The sequence below is a fragment of the Lissotriton helveticus genome, chromosome 7, assembly GCF_964261635.1.
Source record: "Lissotriton helveticus chromosome 7, aLisHel1.1, whole genome shotgun sequence".
NCBI classification, from domain to species: domain Eukaryota; kingdom Metazoa; phylum Chordata; class Amphibia; order Caudata; family Salamandridae; genus Lissotriton; species Lissotriton helveticus.
The window spans coordinates 1,944,732,046-1,944,750,883 of record NC_136068.1 but is presented as its reverse complement, the minus strand read 5'-3'; the positions used below and the strand labels follow the sequence as shown (position 1 = coordinate 1,944,750,883).

Genomic DNA, 18,838 nt, shown 5'->3' with positions numbered 1-18,838 from the left:
AATTATTAAAATATTCTGCACGTGCTGTAAGCATTGTTTCGACTGTGTCCGTTCATATACTGATTATGTCAGTTCTTGTAGTCAGTAGTCATTGGGCGACTCGGTCCAGTGTTTCAATCTTCTTTTTGCAGCTATGTCAAGGTATTTAATTAGCCGGCAATTTATCTGGACCAGCTCAGGGATGAAACACAGCATTACCGCTTGTCTGCACGATCTAACTCCATACTGTTTGAACGCTGGCTTTAACAGGGTGATCCTTACATCTTTTAGTATGTTACAGGTGCATATGACGTGAATTGCGTCCTCGGCACCGCTGCCTCATAAACGACAAGACTGGACTCCTCTCTTTCTCTCCCAAGGTGGCATGAATTGATTAAAGGGCCCAACCCCCAGCCTGAGTTTTAGGAATTTTTCCTTGATATTAATTTTTTTTCTCATTTTCAAGTAGAACTGGGGTTCAAGTGGCATGGGCAAGTAACTGACGAGTTCCTGGTAGAACGGGGATACGCCAAGGCTGTGCCATAGCCCCGATGCTTTTCTCCCTTTACATTAATGGAGTAGTGGAGCGTATGTTGACTACTTCTGTAGATGCTCCTATTTTGGATGATGTGAAAACGCCAATCCTATTATTTGCAGGCGACACGCTCATACTATCCAAAACCCCCAGCGGCCTGCAGCGTGCCTTGAATATCTTTGAGGGTTTTTGCACTGACTATGGGCTTGAAGTGAATGTAGCCAAAATGAAGCTCATGACATTTAATCCCCATTCCAGCTTCAGAGGGAATTTTTTCATGGATGGCCAAAAGGTAGAAATGGTTTCGGACTTTGTCTATTTGGGAATCCACATAGCTAAGGGCGCAAAGTGGGGGAAACACACAGAAATGGCGGCTCTTAAATTCCGTCAAAACACTGGTGTTATAAGTGCCGAACACAAAAAGTCTTTGACCAAACCTATTGTGCCAGCACTTCAAGTATATGAGGCCAAAGCCATTAGCTCAGCGCTTTACGGCGCAGAGCTTTGGGGCTATGGCAATTTAGCACCACTAACGCTCGCCGAGAACAAATTTCTTCGAAACCTCATTGGCCTCCCTAAAAGTACACCCATGAAGCCTCTGCGTTGCGAGTTAGGCAGGAAAGCCATTTCAGACATGGCTAGATTAAGACCCATTTTATATTGGCGGCGTATCTGGGTTACCCCCGAACTCGCTCATTACGCAAGGGGCTTCCTGGATGTAATTAAGTGCGACAAGTTTCATAAGATAGGCTGGTTAGGGGACTTGTGTAGAACACTAGGGATTTTAGGCATGAACGAGCTATGGGAGAAACCAGAGGAGGCCCAGTTCCCGACAAAAACAACTATAAAATCAAAGTATTGGGAAATGGTAGTTCGCCGGAACTGGAATGATGCAGATCCATCTTCCTTGGAGGGACTATTTTTGGCAGTAAAAGCTTCCCCTTCCCTTGAGCCCTATTGGAACATTATAACCAAACCCCAGGACAGGAAGTTATACTTCCAGCTTAGAGTGGGGTCTCTCCCAATTAGATCGCTAACCGGAAGATGGGTAGAGGGTAATTCTCATGTTTGCCCAGTCTGTAAAACCAGTACCGAGACCATTGCCCACTCGCTCTTTGTGTGCTGGACTTACTCAGCCCCTCGACGTGTCTGGCTGAGGGCTATGTGCAAACAGCTAGGCACGAGAGAGAGTGACGTGGCCCTAAGGATTATCTGCACCAGTTCTCTGCCAATTATTGCTGTGGCAGTTGCCAAATTCCTGGGCTGGGCATGAGCTATCAGAAGGAAATCTCTTATACAATAGTAGACCTGATGAGATGAACCTAGGCCATTGCCTGTTCTCTCAACCAGCTAATGAGAACCCGGTCTTTTTGTGCTTATACTGGTTAAATAATTGTATGAATTTTGAGGTTTTATTGATGAATTTTAATATTATTGATGTCATGATGCTTTATCTTTTAAAAAAAAATGTCTTGAGCTTGTAAATATGTTTTAAAAACTTGCTATTGTGGATGGAATGGTTTTAAATGTTTCATGCTTTTATGAGTTTTTTACCTCGAATAAAGCAAATTTGACTGATTTGACTGTTTTGTATGTGTTGTATCCTCTATTGCAGATAATAAACGGGATACCTTTGTTACTTTTTTTTAATGAAATGGTTCATCAGCACTTTCCACAAGTCTGTTAGATCTAAGTGTATAATAGATTCCTGGAGGTATAGACCTATTGGTGATTTTCCTGGGTGAGAAAGTTCCATCCAAAGATGGTCATTCAGGGTTCTTTTTTCGTCGCCTTTGATCTTATGCCAACATTTCACATATGCTCCCATGCGTTCCAAAGATTGTTTTTGTAGCTCAAGTTCCAGTCGGATTTGTGCTGGGGAGACCATTCTGGGGAGTTGAGAGATCGCTCGGTATGATTTGGTTATTATATTATCAAGGGTTGTTGCATCTTTTCCCTTCAGTGCTTCGCTCCCATAGGTTATTGTTGGCTGGAGTTTAGCTTGCAGAACACTTAGCACAGGGTCAAACGTCAGATCCAGTAAAAGCTTCCTTAGGGGCTTTATGGCAAGGTAAGTCATTACCCTCTTTCTCCGCAAGGATTCTATTTGCGGTTTCGATGAATTATTTTGATCCAGTTACCCCTATGTATTTGTAGCTTACTGCTTGTTCCAAAGGATGTGGGTCGAGGAACCAATTAAGGTGGTTCTTCTTGCGATAATTGACTGCCATAATTTTTGTTTTGTTGAAGTTTATTTTTGTGCATTTTCTTGCAAAAGTCTATAGGTTACATTCAGTAAATGCTGGAGTTCAATTGGAGTCCTCGTTATCAGAACTAAGTCGGCCGCGTATAACAGGTTTGACAGAGTGGAATTCCCTAGTTTTGGTGCATGGGCTGCACAGCTGTTCAGCTCCCCCGGAAGGTCTGCTAGGAAAAGATTAAACAGCAGAGGGGCTAGAACGCACCCTTGTTTAAGCCCTTTAGTTGTAGGATATTTCTTTGATATATGTAGACCTTCACCAAGCTTTATCCTGACCCATGTATTAGTGTGGACGTTCCTTAGTTGGTGTAAGAGAGTTGAAGGGATCCCCCAGCAGTCCAGTTTTTGCCAAAGTTTTGTTCGGTCGATGTGATCGAATTCTGCAACAAAGTCTATGAAACAAAGGAAAAGCGGGTATTTTCCCTGTTTAGCTGTGTCCATGAGCAAGGTCAGGGCCATTATGCTGGTTATTGTACCTTGCCCTTTCCGAAATCCTGTTTGTGTTGGCGGTATTATGTGATTCTCTTCTGCCCAAGTGGGTAGGTCATTTAAGAGGAGCCCTGCAAAGTATGTAGCCTCGATGTCAATGAGGGTTATCAGGCGATAGTTTTGCGGCTCCGACCTCGCACCTTGTTTATAAAGTGGGTTTATAATTGAGCCTCTCCATGACTCAGGAATTGTGGAGTTTCTATCTGCATACTTAGAGACAGGTTCAAGTGCGTTGCTCCAGTTGTCTGGGTCATTTTTTAACTGTGTTGGTGGAATGCCATTGGGCCAGGGGCTCCAGCCAGTCGTCCCCTTGCTCTTTGTTTCTTTATCTGTTGGGTTAGTTGGCTGGTGTGCACCTCCTCTAATCTCCGTGTATCATTTTGTGCAGAAGTTGGAGTTGTTAACCGTTGTTATTGGGATGGCACTGTTTGTTCTCTATCCTCAAATGAAGGGGGGCAATGTTGTATTAGCTCCTTTGCATTCCTGCTGGAACTCTCAGATCCCAGACCTTTAGGTTGTTTAGCTATTTGTTCTGTGTCATTAAAATGGTTAGAAAGGAAGTCTACCCAGGCCTCTTCAGTGATGTAAGAGTTAATTCCAAGGTGATTTGGCCGATGTAATTTATTTACGGATTGACAAAATTTGGCACTGTTTTTCTGTTTTGAGAAGTTTAGCCAAATATTTGTTATTCATGGTAATTTTCCTGATCCGTCTTCTTCGCTTAAAAAGGGCCTTTGAATCATGAAGAGACTGCTGTAAGCTCTGATTTCCCAGTGTTCTCCTGAGTTGTCGTAATAATTGATTTATTGTTAGTTTCAGTTTCTTACAGTCTGGGCTCTTTACTATCATCATCGGTGGGTCGTTTCCGTTCTTTCGTTTTGGGCCTGTTTTGGTAGCAAATTTATCGTCAAGGGAACTGATTAAGTATTCCCAACTTTCCAACGGTTGCCTTAGGTTATCCTATACTTGCTTAAGAACTTCTTTAGCTGTAGCTGCTACTGTTTCTATATTTGTTGACTTGCACCTCATACATTTGAGGTCTGTTGTTCCTACCGAAATGATGAATTTGTCGGCCTCCAAGGATAATGTTGAGGTCACTGGAAGTTTCATTGCTTGTGGCATGTGATCGCTAAGTATGTTCTTGCCTATTTGGAATGAGGCTATCCTGTCAAACATGGATAACGTAGTGAATATAAAATCAAGGTAGGAAGATGTTTTGGCTGAAGTTTGTGTATGTACTGGAGGATTGTCCCCCTTAAAATGGCTGTTTACTGCCATCAAGTTCAGATGCTCGAATTCTGAGTGGAGGTAGTTTGAACTCTTCGCTGATCTGGATTCCTTCGAGGGGCCGTGACTCGGAATTCTCCTTGCACCAGTCAGGTCTTTTGTGAGGTCGTCTTCCTGGCTATTCCCTAAATGGTGCATATTAAAGTCTCCAGCCAAGATAACGTTATCTGTATCCTCTTCTTCCATTACTCTTGTGAGTTCCTTGATCAGTTCCTTGGATGTTTTTAGTTTGTGCTTAGGGCGTAGGTGTAAGGTATCAGTATTACTTTCTGTGCTGTCTGGTTAAGAATCAACTTCACTATTGAAGCCTGAATACAATTTGGAGGGGTGATGTACATTTTTTGGGGTGCATTTCTCCAATTTTGCTATGGAAGGGAGGAGGAGTAGACCCCCAGAGTGGCGTCCGAAAATGGATCCCTTAGTGGCCAGAGTGAAGCTGGAATTGTAGCCTTGTAAGTCCTGGCATCCTTCCTTCCGATCTGACCATCTGGGTGGCGCCGGTCCTCGACTGAGACCTCTTCTGTCGGTTTGCCGTGGATAAGCTGTTTGAGCAAATTGTGGAACTTGGCAAGTGGAATCTGGACGCTCGTGCTTGGTAAGGACCATTGTATGGTAATTACTGTGAGTGTTTATGGTAGCCAGTGATTAGCAAGGCAGTTTTAGGATACGCTTGCTGTGGCTTATGGATATGGATATGGATATGGATATGTTTGGATGATCGATCATATTATGATTATGAATATGGGTATATATGCGTTGCAACACATATAGGCAGGCAATGTGGAGATTTTTTTCTCCAACATATGGTTGTGAGCGGCGCAACGATTAAGTGCCATTTTTCTGTATAAATATTGCGTATTTCGCACTATCTCTAGCATGCCTGTTTTTAGCGCACTACGTAAGTGGTGCTGCTGTGGAAACCGGTTAAGTCTTGAAGAATCGCAGCCGGCTCCCCCAGAAGGGACGCCGAATAGGGACATGTATATTAAGTTTGGTCTTTCCCCTATAATGTACAGCACATTGTGGAGGAAGTATACCAAGAAGGATCCTGAGTTGAGATGGCCTTTGTATGGTTCGTTTGATGTGCGCAAAATTGAGTATGTGGAACAGTGCTTGTGTAAGCGCCGAGCGAGACAAGACATGTTTGAGAGTATGCGAATGTGGGTGAAAGAAGTACGTGAGCGTGAGAAACGTGAACATGCGCTGATTGAGAAAGAGCAGAGGAAGAATGTGCGTGAGAAGGCGCAAGAAATGAGACAACGTGAACAAAAAGAAGCGGAAGAAAAACGGGAAAAGGAACGTAGATTGCAGATATCTGGCCAATATCCTATTAGACGGCCTCTTTATCCTGTCCTTAATAATTCTGATGATGATTTTTCATTACTAGATCGTTCTCCGCCTCCGTATGCTGGCCCGTCTGCTCCGAAAGGGGAAGATGAGGATTCTGGATCATTTAAAGATAAGGTAGACACGCGGTCTAAGTTAACATCTGATCGTATGGCGGAGCTCCGACAAATTTCTTATCGTATTCTTAAGGGTACAATTTCTCTTGCTGAAATATTGTTGTCTCTTGACAAATGGCCGGACAGGGAAAACATTTATTTTCTTGAAACCTTTTCTGATGAAGTAGTCGGGGCTTTTCGAAAATATTCTCCTGTTCTTGAACCTGATGACATAATACAAGATAAGAAAGAATTGCGTAAAGGTCTCTTTTCTCCTTCCCAGGTAGCTGATGCAGTTCGACGGTTATTCGTATTGCGGGATGAGGCGTCTCGGTTACGAGAAGAAAAACGACAAAAGACGGCGGACGACAAAGAGACGGGTTTGAGTGGCGACGGGAAACAATCACCTATCTTTTCTTCAGATAAGGTTGATATTGTGCATGTTAAACCTATGCGAGAGGCAGCGCCTTTGTATGTTCCTCCTAAAGGAGGGGGTACTAGTTCAGATAAAGATTCAGCTGATGCCCGAGGGTATTTTATCTATAATTGGGTATATACTCCTTGGAATAGAGCGGATGTTATGGCCTTAAAGAAAGCGTTACCTGACCCACGGAAAAATCCTGCTGCCTTTTATGAAGAAGTTGAAGGGGCTTTGAATTCTTGTACTATGACATTAGCTGACATTGATTTATTCTTTGGTCTTATATTACCCCCTGACATGTGGAGATCAGTACGGAAAATTGATGATTTAGTGACGTTTAAAGCTAAATGGGAAGACATTGAGGAGGAGGACAGAGCTAGGAAACCTGCGCAGAAACCACCCCAGCTCATTCTAGACCTCCCTGCTGCCATTTTGATTAAATTGAAGACGATTATCCCCCCTAAAAAGATTGACTGGACTATGTTAGCATCTTGCAAGCAAAAGACAGATGAATCAGTTTCTGACTTTTTTACGCGATTTGAAGAAACTTTTCACGATTTCAGTGGTCAGTCTCTGACGGATGACACGGGTCGACATCTGTTTGTAGACAAATATGTTTCGAATGTATTACCGGGGGTTGCAGCTCGGTTGAAAGCGAGTGAAAGCTCCTGGACGACTTCGACTCCGGCATCCCTCCTGACAATGGCTCAGTATTACGAGCGTCAGGAATTAGAAGCAAAAAGTAATGAAGATAAGAAATCTAAGGATTTAAAAACAAAAGTTATGTTAGCACAAGTGTATGGACCACCCCAGAGAGGAAATAATAGAGGTGGTCGGGGTTTTTATGATTCTACATATAACCGCACAGACTTGGCTAAAGATCAATGTGCATATTGTAAACAACGAGGCCACTGGGCCAATGAGTGTCCTTTAGCGCGAGAGCACAGGGCTATGGGACGGGGTAGAGGTTTTGGGAGAAATCGTGGGGGTTTCTCTGGACCACGAGGTAACCTAAATGACAGGGCTAGATTCGAATCTAGGGAGCAACAACAAGGAGGGTCTAATACCTTTGATAGACGAAATCAGTATCGGATGTCTGACTATGTGCACCCCGAAAGTCATGATTCCCAATATGCATAGGATTGCGTAGGATGGGGGGAGGAATCAGTTGAAGTGCCAGTAGATCAGAGGGGTCCTTATGTTACAGCACATGTTTTGGGTTCTACTGATCAGTTTCTGGTTGATACAGGGGCTACTCGTAGCGCTTTGTCTAAACACTTGGTTCCGAAGGCTCCCCTGTCTGGCTTAACGATCACATCTATAGGGTTCGATGGAACACCTTCTCTTAGCCCATTATCCCAACCCCTTGCATTTCATGTCGACAAATTTACAGCACCATGTCCATTCTTGCTTTCCTCAAACACGCCTGACAACATTGTGGGTCTAGACATGCTGAAACATTTTAGAGCCACAATCCGCTGCTCCCCTGAAGGAGTACGCGTGATTTTAAATGACAATTACCCTGCAAAAGAGAGAGTGTGTATGGTCGCTGAAAGTGCCTCTTTACCTCACACGTTGTGGGCTACTTCAGACACTGATGTGGGACAGATGGTCATTCCTCCGGTTCGTATTAGTGTAAAGGAGGGAGCTGTGTTGCCACGCCTGCCTCAATATAGGATTTCACAGGAGGGTGAGGAAGCGCTCATACAGATTGTGCAGGATCTCATTCGAGTGGGGGTGGTGGAAGAAGTCCCATACAATGTTTGTAACAGTCCTATTTTACCAATCTTGAAGAAAGACACCGATACTAGGGTATATCGATTTATTATTGATTTGAGGGAGGTGAACAAGATAGTGGTGCCCCAATACCCTGTTGTTTCTGACATTACAACACTTCTTACCTTGGTCCCACCAACAGCGACAACGTTCTCGGTTGTCGACCTGAAGAATGCCTTCTTTTCGATCCCTATTCACCCTGATAGCCGTTACCTTTTCGGCTTCACTTTGAATAATCGATCGTATAGATTTTGTAGAATTCCACAGGGCTATACTGAGAGCCCTAGTATCTACAGTCAGGCATTGAAAAGACAGTTGGATTCCTTTGTCTTGCTTGAGGGGGTAGTGCTTATTCAATATGTCGACGATATTTTGTTGGCTGCTGACACCCCTGAGCAATGTGAGACGTGTACGTTGTCCTTGCTTTCCTTTTTGGCTTCTCACAATCATAAGGTATCTAAGAAGAAATTGCAATTCTGTAGACCTAAGGTGACCTACCTAGGCCACCTTTTGTCTAAGGAGGGGCGTGCACTTACATCAGATCGTATCCAAGCCATCCTGGACACACCAACACCTTCTACACAGAAAGATGTTCGAGCATTTTTGGGTCTTACGTCCTTTTGTAGGCAGTGGATACTGGGGTTTTCACATATAGTCAAACCACTGTTAGCGCTATTGACAAAAGACACTCCAATTCCCCTTCCTTGGACAGATGAATGTGAAAACGCTTTCCAACAGTTACGTCAGGCCCTTTGTTCAGCACCAGTGTTAGGCACTCCTGATTACAAGAAACTTTTCACATTATATGTACACGAGAGAGATGGATGTGCGTCATCTGTGTTAGTACAGATGCACGGGGACAGGCAGCGTCCGTGTGCATACTTCTCAGCATTGCTCAATCCTGTTGCTCGGGCATTGCCGGGGTGTTTTCGTTCGGTCGCAGCGACAGCTGTGTCAATACGTCAGAGTGAGGGAATAGTGTTATCTCACAAGCTGTTAGTGTTGGTTCCCCATGCTGTTGACGCCCTTTTGAATCAAACAAAGACGCAGCATTTAACAAGTGCCCGTCTGACCGGATATGAACTAACGTTGCTGGCTCCCCATATCACATTGAGGAGATGTGCTACGTTAAATCCAGCAACATTGTTACCATTCCTGACGACTCAGCCTGAGGCACAAGAAGCACATGATTGTATTTTTGTGACTGAGGAACAGACAAAGGGTCGTATCGATCTCCAGGATACGCCTTTCTCAGATGTAGATGGAGAATTATGGGTGGATGGCTCCTGCCTGAAGCTACCGGATGGTACGACTTCGGCAGCATATGCCATCACTACTTTGTATACTATCGTGGAAACAGCACGCATACCACAGAAATCAGCCCAGGCAGCGGAGCTGATAGCATTGACACGAGCATGTGAGCTTAGTGCAGAGTTGTGTGTGAATATTTATACAGATAGCCGCTATGCTTTCGGAGTAGCGCACGATTTTGGCCTGCTCTGGAAGGAAAGAGGTTTTCTGACATCACATGGAACACAAATTATGTATGGAGAATTGGTGCACAATCTTTTGACTGCCCGGACATTTCCTAAAAAGATAGCTATAGTGAAATGCAGTGCACATAAGAAAGTTATTGACAAAGTAGGGCAAGGAAATGCTTTCGCTGACCAAGTAGCACGAGAAACTGCAATGAGACCTGACTCCACTTCAATGTATGTTGTGAAGTCACAAGCAGAACGATGGCATGATGCTAGGAAAGAAGTGAGGGAAATACAGAGAGTTGCTTCTGATAAAGAACGAGAGAAATGGTCTGAAAATGGAGAACTGGATGATGAAGGTTGTTGGCGCAACAAACAAATGGATAGGTGGAAGTTGCCCACAGCTTTTGTCCAACCTATGGTTCAAATGGCACATGGGCTAGCACATGTTGGAGCCTCAGCGATTGTGAAATTGCTTGCGCAAGTTTGGGAGCATCCAGAGATTGCTAGCACGGCCAAGAGAGTGGTACAGACCTGTATGATCTGTCTTAAATACAACCCAGGGAAAGGAACACGGACTCCAGCAGGAGGATTTGAAATACCTACTGCACCTTTTGAAGTCCTGCAAATGGACTATATCCAACTTGAACGCTGTAATAATCTAAAGTACGTCTTGGTGGTGGTGTGTGCTTTCAGTAAATGGATTGAAGCCTACCCTACTAAGGACAATACTGCAATGACTACAGCAAAGGTGCTACTGAAGGAGTTCTTCCCTAGGTATGGTGTTTGTAGACTATTATGGAGTGATAACGGGCCTCATTTTATAGCAGACGTTATCAAGTACGTTCTGAGAGGTCTGGGGATAAAACAGAAGTTTCATGCAGTATTCCATCCACAGTCGGCTGGCTTGGTGGAACGCTACAATGGAACACTGAAGCTTAAACTAGCAAAGATCCAGGCTTCCACTTCTCTGACTTGGCCCGACGCTTTGCCCTTGGCATTGTTGTCAATAAGATCAGTACCACACTCCCGAACCGGCCTTACACCGTATGAAGTGGTGTTTGGTCGTCCCATGAATATTTGGGGAGTGCCCAAACCAAGTTCCGTATATGATGTACCTTGTGTATTGATGAATGACTATCTGGCACAATTAACTGATAACTTGGTTTCTATTCATCAACAGGTTCGAGAAGCACTCCCTGACCGGTCCACAGGTGAGGGTCATAGTCTCCGACCCGGTGACTTCATCCTCATCAAGGCGTTTGAGAGGACGAGTGGCCTGGAGCCCCGATGGTGCGGTCCCGAGCAGGTTCTGCTCGCAACAAGAACGGCCGTCCGAGTGACCAACCGGAAGAACTGGATTCACTCCCTTCATTGTCGTAGAGTGCAACCCGGATTGGTGGAGCCTGCCGTGTTGACTGACCATCGAGAAATCCTGACTACAGAGAAAGGCCCTGCTGTGGTACCTGATGAGCAAGAGGAGTTCTTCCCGGACCCGACGACTTCTGGAGTAAGAAAATACAACCTTCGACCCAGGAAGAAGTTTGCTGCTGTTTAGACTGCTGTCAGAACGGCCTCTCGGTTGGTGCAACGGAGAGCCGATGAGGCAAGGGGGGGGGGGATCCGCCTTGCATTAGAGTAGTGACACCCGTCTTGGCCCGTTGGTGAAGAAAACAACAGCCGCCTTGGGGGAAGAGTTCTGACAGCCTTTTTTTAGTTTCAGGAAGATTTGCGAGACATTTGTTAAACATGGAGAGAAAGAAAGTGATCTGCGCCTTTGGATTTATTGCTAGTGTGGCAGCTGTTGCCATTATCACGGGGTTTGTTGAGGATGTAATTCCTGCCCGTGATCTATATGTGGTTTCTACACCGGTGCCAGAGGAGCATTTCTTTTATACGCTCCCCTATCAGGAATCAAAACACCGCTTGTCCTTTGTAAATAACACCTTCATTCAGATGCTACATCATACCCACACTGCTACAAATGAAACAAATTGCTGGATATGTGGTATGATGCCAGCGCACCAGAAGAAGGGGGGAACACCGTTTATACCTCTCCCTTTCTCTCATAATGGTTCTTGTCGTGCCTGGTATACTCTTCTATTTGCCACAAGAAAGCCTGCTGTTGGAAGATTACTTTTTAGACTAAACAAGGAATGTCACCAGAATAAAGAAGGCTATCCACAAGCCAATGGAACTATATGGGAGTGGGAAGAATATCGTCCAGACAATGAGTCTACTCCCTACATTTTTACGAACACTAGAGACACTGTCGAAAGTGAAAAATGTGTGATCTCAGTTGCACAAGCACAAGCGGACTTATGCGTACAAAGTGTTGGGTACATCCCTGTAGGTGTTAGTGATTGTATTAAAGTCTTAAATATAGATGGTCTGAATAATAGCACATTTTTAGCATCCCATAATACATATTTTGTATGCGGTAATAGAGGATATTATCGATTACCAGCTGGCTGGTCAGGAGTATGCTATGTATCGTTTTTATTACCACCAGTGTTTTTAGCACCTGCCACTTATCATAAAAACTTGAAATTGTTGAATAATGCCACTGTGAATAGATACAAACGTACTTTATCTATTGATGATGTGGACCAGACCGACACTAGTTTGCAGCAATATGTAGATTTTAACTTAGGTTTATTCTTCTTTGTTGGAGCTGCCCTAAACAGTAGAAAGATAAGAAGATTAACAAGAGTTGTAGAGGCAGTGACCAACCAAACTGCTGCAGCACTAGGAAACGTAACTGAAGAGGTGCAAATTACTAGAATTGTTGCCCTGCAAAACAGAATGGTGTTAGATGTCATATTAGCAGAAAAGGGAGGAGCTTGTAGACTTATTGGAAGTAGCTGTTGTGTCTTCATCCCAGACAACTCGCCTTCTGTTTATAATGCCATAAATAAACTGCACAAAATAGCTGCTGACATACATGTAGATAATGGTACATGGACCTTCTCTAGTTGGTTTTGGAACTTATTTACTACATGGGGTTGGAAGATCCTCACTGGTCTTTGTATAATAGTAGCCATTCTTTTCACTTGCTGTATGTGTATTCACTGTGGTCCTATGATATGTTCTCTTTGCATTACCTCTTGTATACCCAATAAGAAAGCTGTTTCCGAAGCTGCTTATCAAAAGAGTCTAACTAAAGAGATTTCTAACATTATGAGCATTGACATTCAAGATGAGTATGAGGACTACCCTATGAAATGGAATGGCTTCAGCTAACGCTGAAAGGGTCATCTGTTGTAAATAAAACAACGGTATTATTAAGCATTAGCTGAAGCCATAATGCATCAGTCCAAATATCTAGTATAGGGATTCCATTTTGTATTTCGAGTCCACCATTTTCATGCCCTACATTGCCATGTGCTCAATGTTCTGATTGTCCTACCTCTCTGCCAGTTACACTGTGGATTCTACCTAGCAACAGTTATTATTAGTCCTTCTTGAGAGTGTAGCGCATGCTCAGCAGAAGTAACAGTTGTTCCTTATTAGCATAGCCCTCCCATGTTCTAGAAATACTGTTAGCTCCACCCACTGATATATTTGGAAATGTCCTTACGTGGTTGTAACCTCTGTCTAAGCTGTAAACTGAACCCCTTCCACTGTGTATAAAAGGGGCCATGTGCTTGTATTCAGTGTGCTACTCTGTACAATGCTGTAGAAGTGTTGTGGAGGTTGTATCACCACCTTTAAAGGTTTATTAAACTATGTTTTTGTATTTCCAGTTTCCTTGCCAACTTCATTTGAAAGTCTAAGGACTTTGTACACAGAAGGGCGGACCCTTTCGGTACCTTTGGGCCTTGCTGAGGCCTGAACTCATCACCAGTGCCTCCTTTTTTCTCTCCTCTGCAGGTGTCTTATCATTGCATCCATTAACTGCTAAGCCTTTTTTTGTCTTTTAGGATTCGTTCCAGTTCAGGCCTCCATAACATTTTTCACATAGGCGATGTAGGAAACTGGGTTTTGGTAGCAGTAGTCCCCTCACGTTTGTGCCTGGTTTTTGATGCAACGTTGACAACAGTGCACTGGGTCCCTGCTAACCAGGTTCCCAGTGCCAGTGTTCTTTATATAAAATCTGTACCTTTTGTTTACCATTTGGCACAACTTCAGTGCACCTTGTAAGTCTCTACTTGATGGTACCCCTGGTGCCTAGGGCTTTGGCATTGGAGAGCGACAACAAGGGCTGCAGTATGAATTTTCCCACTGTAGGTCCCCTCACCAAGGCCCGGCACTCTTCCATTGCAGACTGTGTGCCTTGGGTGCAGACAAAACTGTAGAGTCAACATGTCATACATCCCTGAGTGCCATGCCCACAGACGTTGCATAGGATATAGGTAAGACACCCCTCTTGCAGGCCTTAGCCCTAATGCAGAGGGCACTATATCCAGTGAGGACACATCTGCATAAGCAGATATACCCCTGTTATATCCATGTCAATTCCTGGATATTTTAAGTAAACATGGAGGCCATAGTGAGTGCAAGGGCTGGACACTTATCAAGACGAGTTCCCCAGCTCCATGATGGCTTCACTGAATTATGTGATATTTGGTGCCAAACATCTTGTTGTAATAAACTGATTCCAGTGTCAGATTTATTACATTTTTCATGAACGGAACACCTTAGAGGGGCCCCCTGTAACGTACCAACCCACTAGTGTGGGCCTGACTAGTCCCCATCAGCCTGCCATCTCTAGATATGTTGCTGACCCCTTGAGGTGTGAGTCTTGTGCTCTTGTGGGTCAGAAACAAAGCCTGCTCTGGGCAAAGGTGCTTCACACCTCCCCTCTGCAGGTACAGCATGGTAAGGCGGCGAGCCTCAAAGGCTTCCCGTCCTCTGTTATGCGACCCCTGGCAACTCCAGCTAGTGGAGTTTCCTGCCTCCTGACCATGCCCCGCTTTTTGGTGGCAAGAAAGGTGGGAAAAATAGTGAGAACAAGAGGTGTGTCCACTCCCAGCTGGTGCCACCCCTAAGGTGCGCTGATCTGAAAATACCCCATATTTTACTTCCCTCCATCTTGAATTGAGGGCAACTAGCCAACCAGGATCAGAGATATGCCCACCCTCCATGTGGGGGTGAACACTTAGAGAGTGTAGTCCCCCTTAAGATAAGTAACCCATTGGCTACCACCTGGCACTGCCTTTGAATGCCCCTAAGAAGAGCCGGACACCAAGAAGTCGCACCAGCAGAGAAGACTGCAGAGAACCACTGACTTGGCCCCAGCCCTACCAGCTTGCTGCAGCCCTCGATGATCCTGCACCAAACGACGACTCCTCCTGCAGCCCAGCGTCTTCCAAAGCCTTGTGAGGACTGCCTACCTTCGATCCAGAACAGAAGACCTGTTCAAAAGCAACCATCTTCAAACAAAGACTTTGTGACCTGAAGAACCGCAAAACCCTCCTCCTGGATCCACCTCTGCACACAATGCCTCCAGCCCGAGTCCAAGTGACTCACTGGTCCCAGTGAGGTTCCCCAGTGCTCCAGAGCCTGAGTCCACCGTGGGTTGACCCGTTTTGGACTCCTCGATGTCGCCTGCAGCTTCTGCACGGAGACCCCCTCAACCATGATCTGCTCAAGTAAGCCGTATCCAATGCCAAAAGACACCCCTGCACCTATCAGCCCCGGGCCTTGGTGAAAAAGACCAAAAGTGTCTATACATCCCGAGCATCGCAACATACCTTTACAGTTATTGGTTTCATCCGAACGGCCTCCTGGGCTGTGTTTGCAGACCTTTTCCGAATTGGCCTTTCTCTATTGCTTAACACTGGGGACCGACACCATGTTGGCACCTTACACCAGGATGACCCTATGCCACCAGTGGTGTAGTGTTGGTGCTGCTTTGGGCCCCATCCACTGCTTTTTTCAACCACTGGAGACTGCCCCCCCCCCCCAAAGTGCTGCTACATACCTGTTAGCAGCGTCTGTCCGATTGCCTCATTCTTCATTGAGTTGTATAGGGCGCCCAACATCATATTTGCACCTTGCACCCGGCCACCCCTCTGCCATTGGTGGTGCAGTGTTGGTGCTGATCTCAACCTTGCCCAATTCTGACTTAACTCCCACAGACTGGTCTTGTAAGTCCATGCTACCTATAACGATGCTGATGATTTCTTCCTCCCCTAGGTTAACATTGCAAAATCAGAAAATTCTATGTCAGGACCGGAGGCTCCGAATATGCTTCTCATTTCTTTGTTATAGAAATCTCAGCAGCCAATCAGATAACCGTAAAAGAAATAAACTCTACAATACCCATGGACACACACTGGGTATCACATGACAACCATTGAGAATTCTCTATAAAAGGTCCATAAGGGAATACCATATCCTCTTTCTTTGCTGCTCCGCAGCCAGTTAAGTGCCTTATCATTGCACTTACATTATTTCATGCTTTGTTTGCATTGTGTTGCTGTCGCGTTATTGCTTGCTTTGTTTGCTGTTTTCTTTGTTGTTCGCCGTGTGGTGCTTTCAGCGCACTGCGCTTGTTTCATTTAGACGCTCCAGTTCTCCGGTTTCATTTCCTTTTGGGAGCGAGTGTCACCTCCCTGGTTTAGGTGTTTTGCGCCCACGCTTATTTCTTTGTTGTGGAGTGGGAGCGCGGGGCTAGAGGACGTGCGTATTGTTATCGTGTTGTCCTCTTTCTATTGTGCTCAGGCGGTCGTTACCGCGCATGAGCCGCGGGCATTTTCTGTATATTTATGGCGTTTTTGCCAGTATTACAATTTCTTTAGCGTGGGCGCAGCGCTGTTTATGCTCTTTTGCCCACAGGCCTGTCGCAGCCCGAGTTTTACATCCAAACGTCCCCCATTATGAGTTTGGGCTGAATAATTGTGCATAGGCATTGCCTAGAGTTGTTCTTGACAAGCCCTCCCTCCATGCTTAATTTGTATTGTTTCGCAGTTACTTTGTATCTGTGTTGGTGGCCTGCCTGAGGTATATCCACTCCCCCTTATTTTGCCTTCTGGCAATACACTTGGTTGCAGTGTTTACACTTCCTCCTGTGGGCATTATTTACACTTCTAGTGTTACTATGGCTGAATGTTATGATGAGGAAGGTTATCACTATGATGAAGGGGCCTCTGGGTTCATGGACCAAGAGTTGATGTGGGTGTCCAGCATTCTGTTAATAAAGCGCTGGTTCACGCTATTGAGCCTTTAAAACACCATCTGTGTTTGTATGCTTTGTAGCAGGGCTGGCTGCATAATTCTTCTGGTCGTTCTTCCTCGACCGCTGCAAAGGTTGCGAATCCTCAAAAGTCTGACTTTGCTAAGTTAGCCAAGAATTTCTCTAATGACTATTCCTATGGTCATTCTTCCAAAGATGCTCCGGTCTCACATTCTCACCAGACGGACGATGGGGACACTTCTTCTGGCTCGTCTTCGGACCATGAAGCTTCTCCTCCTCCTGCTAAGAAGGCTCATAAAGAGCATTTTGATGATGCAACTACACATCCACAACCTACCCTAATTCGTCTTCCTGGCTCCCATTTGCGGAGGTAGCAGGGTATGTCCAGTCCCATATTCGCCAACCTTTTGACAAAGATGTGAGGACGGGTCTGCGCTGAATGTCCTCGGCCAGATCTAGCTGATAAATTGGCGGAAACGCCCGAGGTCGATCCCTACATGATGACTTACCTCAAGAAGTACGCCAAAGACCCCAAAAAGGGAATTGATAGAGCATGGCGTTCTTGTCAGTACAAGTTGTTAGACTTGTTTGGGCCCCTCACAAAAATGTTGGAGCTGGTTTTCAGGCTAAGGAGTACGCCTCTGTCAATTGGGTGAAGCCAATTGTGGCATGTCGTATGAATGCAGACGATCTATTCTTTTGAAGTTGGACCCAAAGTTAGCAGAATTGTCCTCTTCCGAGTCTGGACCGTTGACTCAGGGTTTACTGTTTGGTCAGCCTTTTCTTAAAGAAGTGACCAAATGTGTTGCCACTTTCAGTGGTCTAGATAAAGCTCAGTCCTCCCTTCGAGCTTCTTCCCCAGTTTTTAGGCGGGCCGGACAATATAGGGGACGATCATTCGGCTGTGGTTTTAACCAGGGCGCCCAGCGTGGCTCTGAGTCCCATAGTAAAGGTTGTCAGGACTCTGGATATAACAACAACTCCTCCTTCTATCCCACTCGCAGAGCACACAACAAAGTTCAGGAAAGGACATTATGGTGGAAATCAAGGAGGACATCACGATTTTTTGTCTTCAGGTGAGCTTGATCGCAGCTTCAGAGGTTTTGTTGGGGGGCAGAATTCAATTTTTTCTCCCCAGCGATGCATGGATGTTAGACACTGTGAAGGTTACAAGATAGAGTTCTTCAGTTTTCCCATTCAGACTCTGCCTCCATCGCCCTTAGTTTTTTCCCTTCAGGATCAGGCTGTCATTTCCATGGAAATAGATTCTATTCTGCAAAAAGGGGCCATAATTGGGACCATCCGTCATCCTCAGGGCTTCACCAGCAACATCTTTCTGGTTCAAAAGAAAGGGGGTGGGTCCAGACTAGTTCTCAACCTCAGGGACTTCAATGGCTGGGTTGTTTGTCGACACTTCAAGATGGAGGGCATCCATCTTCTTCAGGACCTTCTTCAGGAAGGGGACTAGATGGTCCGTCTAGATTTGAAGGATGCGTATCTGTCAGTTCCCATTTACGGTCCTCATCGTCGGTTTCTGCAATTCCAATGGCAGGTAGTTTGGTTCAAGTACAAGGTTCTCCCTTTCAGCCTCTCGTCGGCACCTTGGTGCTTCACAAACCTTCTGAGGCCTGTCGTGGAGTCTCTGAGAGCCCGGGGTGTTCATCTAATCATTTATTTGGATGACATTCTCATCATGGCTTGTTGCCCTCGTCTGTTAATGACTCATTTGGAGTGCTCAATAGATCTTTAACAGTGTTTCGGATTTCTAGTGAATCCACAGAAGTCAGTTTTTGTCCTGTCTCAATCGATGGAGTTCCTGGGCTTTCTGATCAATTCCCTCAGTTGCCAGCTCCTTTTACTCAATCAGAAGATCAGATCTATCAAGAGGTAATTGAGATTGATTTGATACAAACAGATTGTTTCATTGAGATCCGTAGCTTGGATAGTCGGCCTGCTAGCTTCCTCGATCCAAGCAATATTCCCGGGTCCTCTCCACTACCTAGCACTTCAGTGACTCAAAATCTGACATC

General features: G+C 45.1%; 1 protein-coding gene across 1 annotated transcript in view; it reads right to left on the bottom strand.

The window, feature by feature from the left end:
• LOC144770002 (E3 ubiquitin-protein ligase TRIM38-like) overlaps positions 1 to 15,657 on the bottom strand; it is a 139,378-nt gene extending 123,721 nt beyond the window's left edge. The window contains exon 1 of the mRNA XM_078654195.1: positions 15,594 to 15,657. Within this exon, the coding sequence (XP_078510321.1) occupies positions 15,594 to 15,657 (64 nt within the window). The remainder of the gene's footprint in view (positions 1 to 15,593) is intronic.
• Positions 15,658 to 18,838: the final 3,181 nt, after the last annotated feature.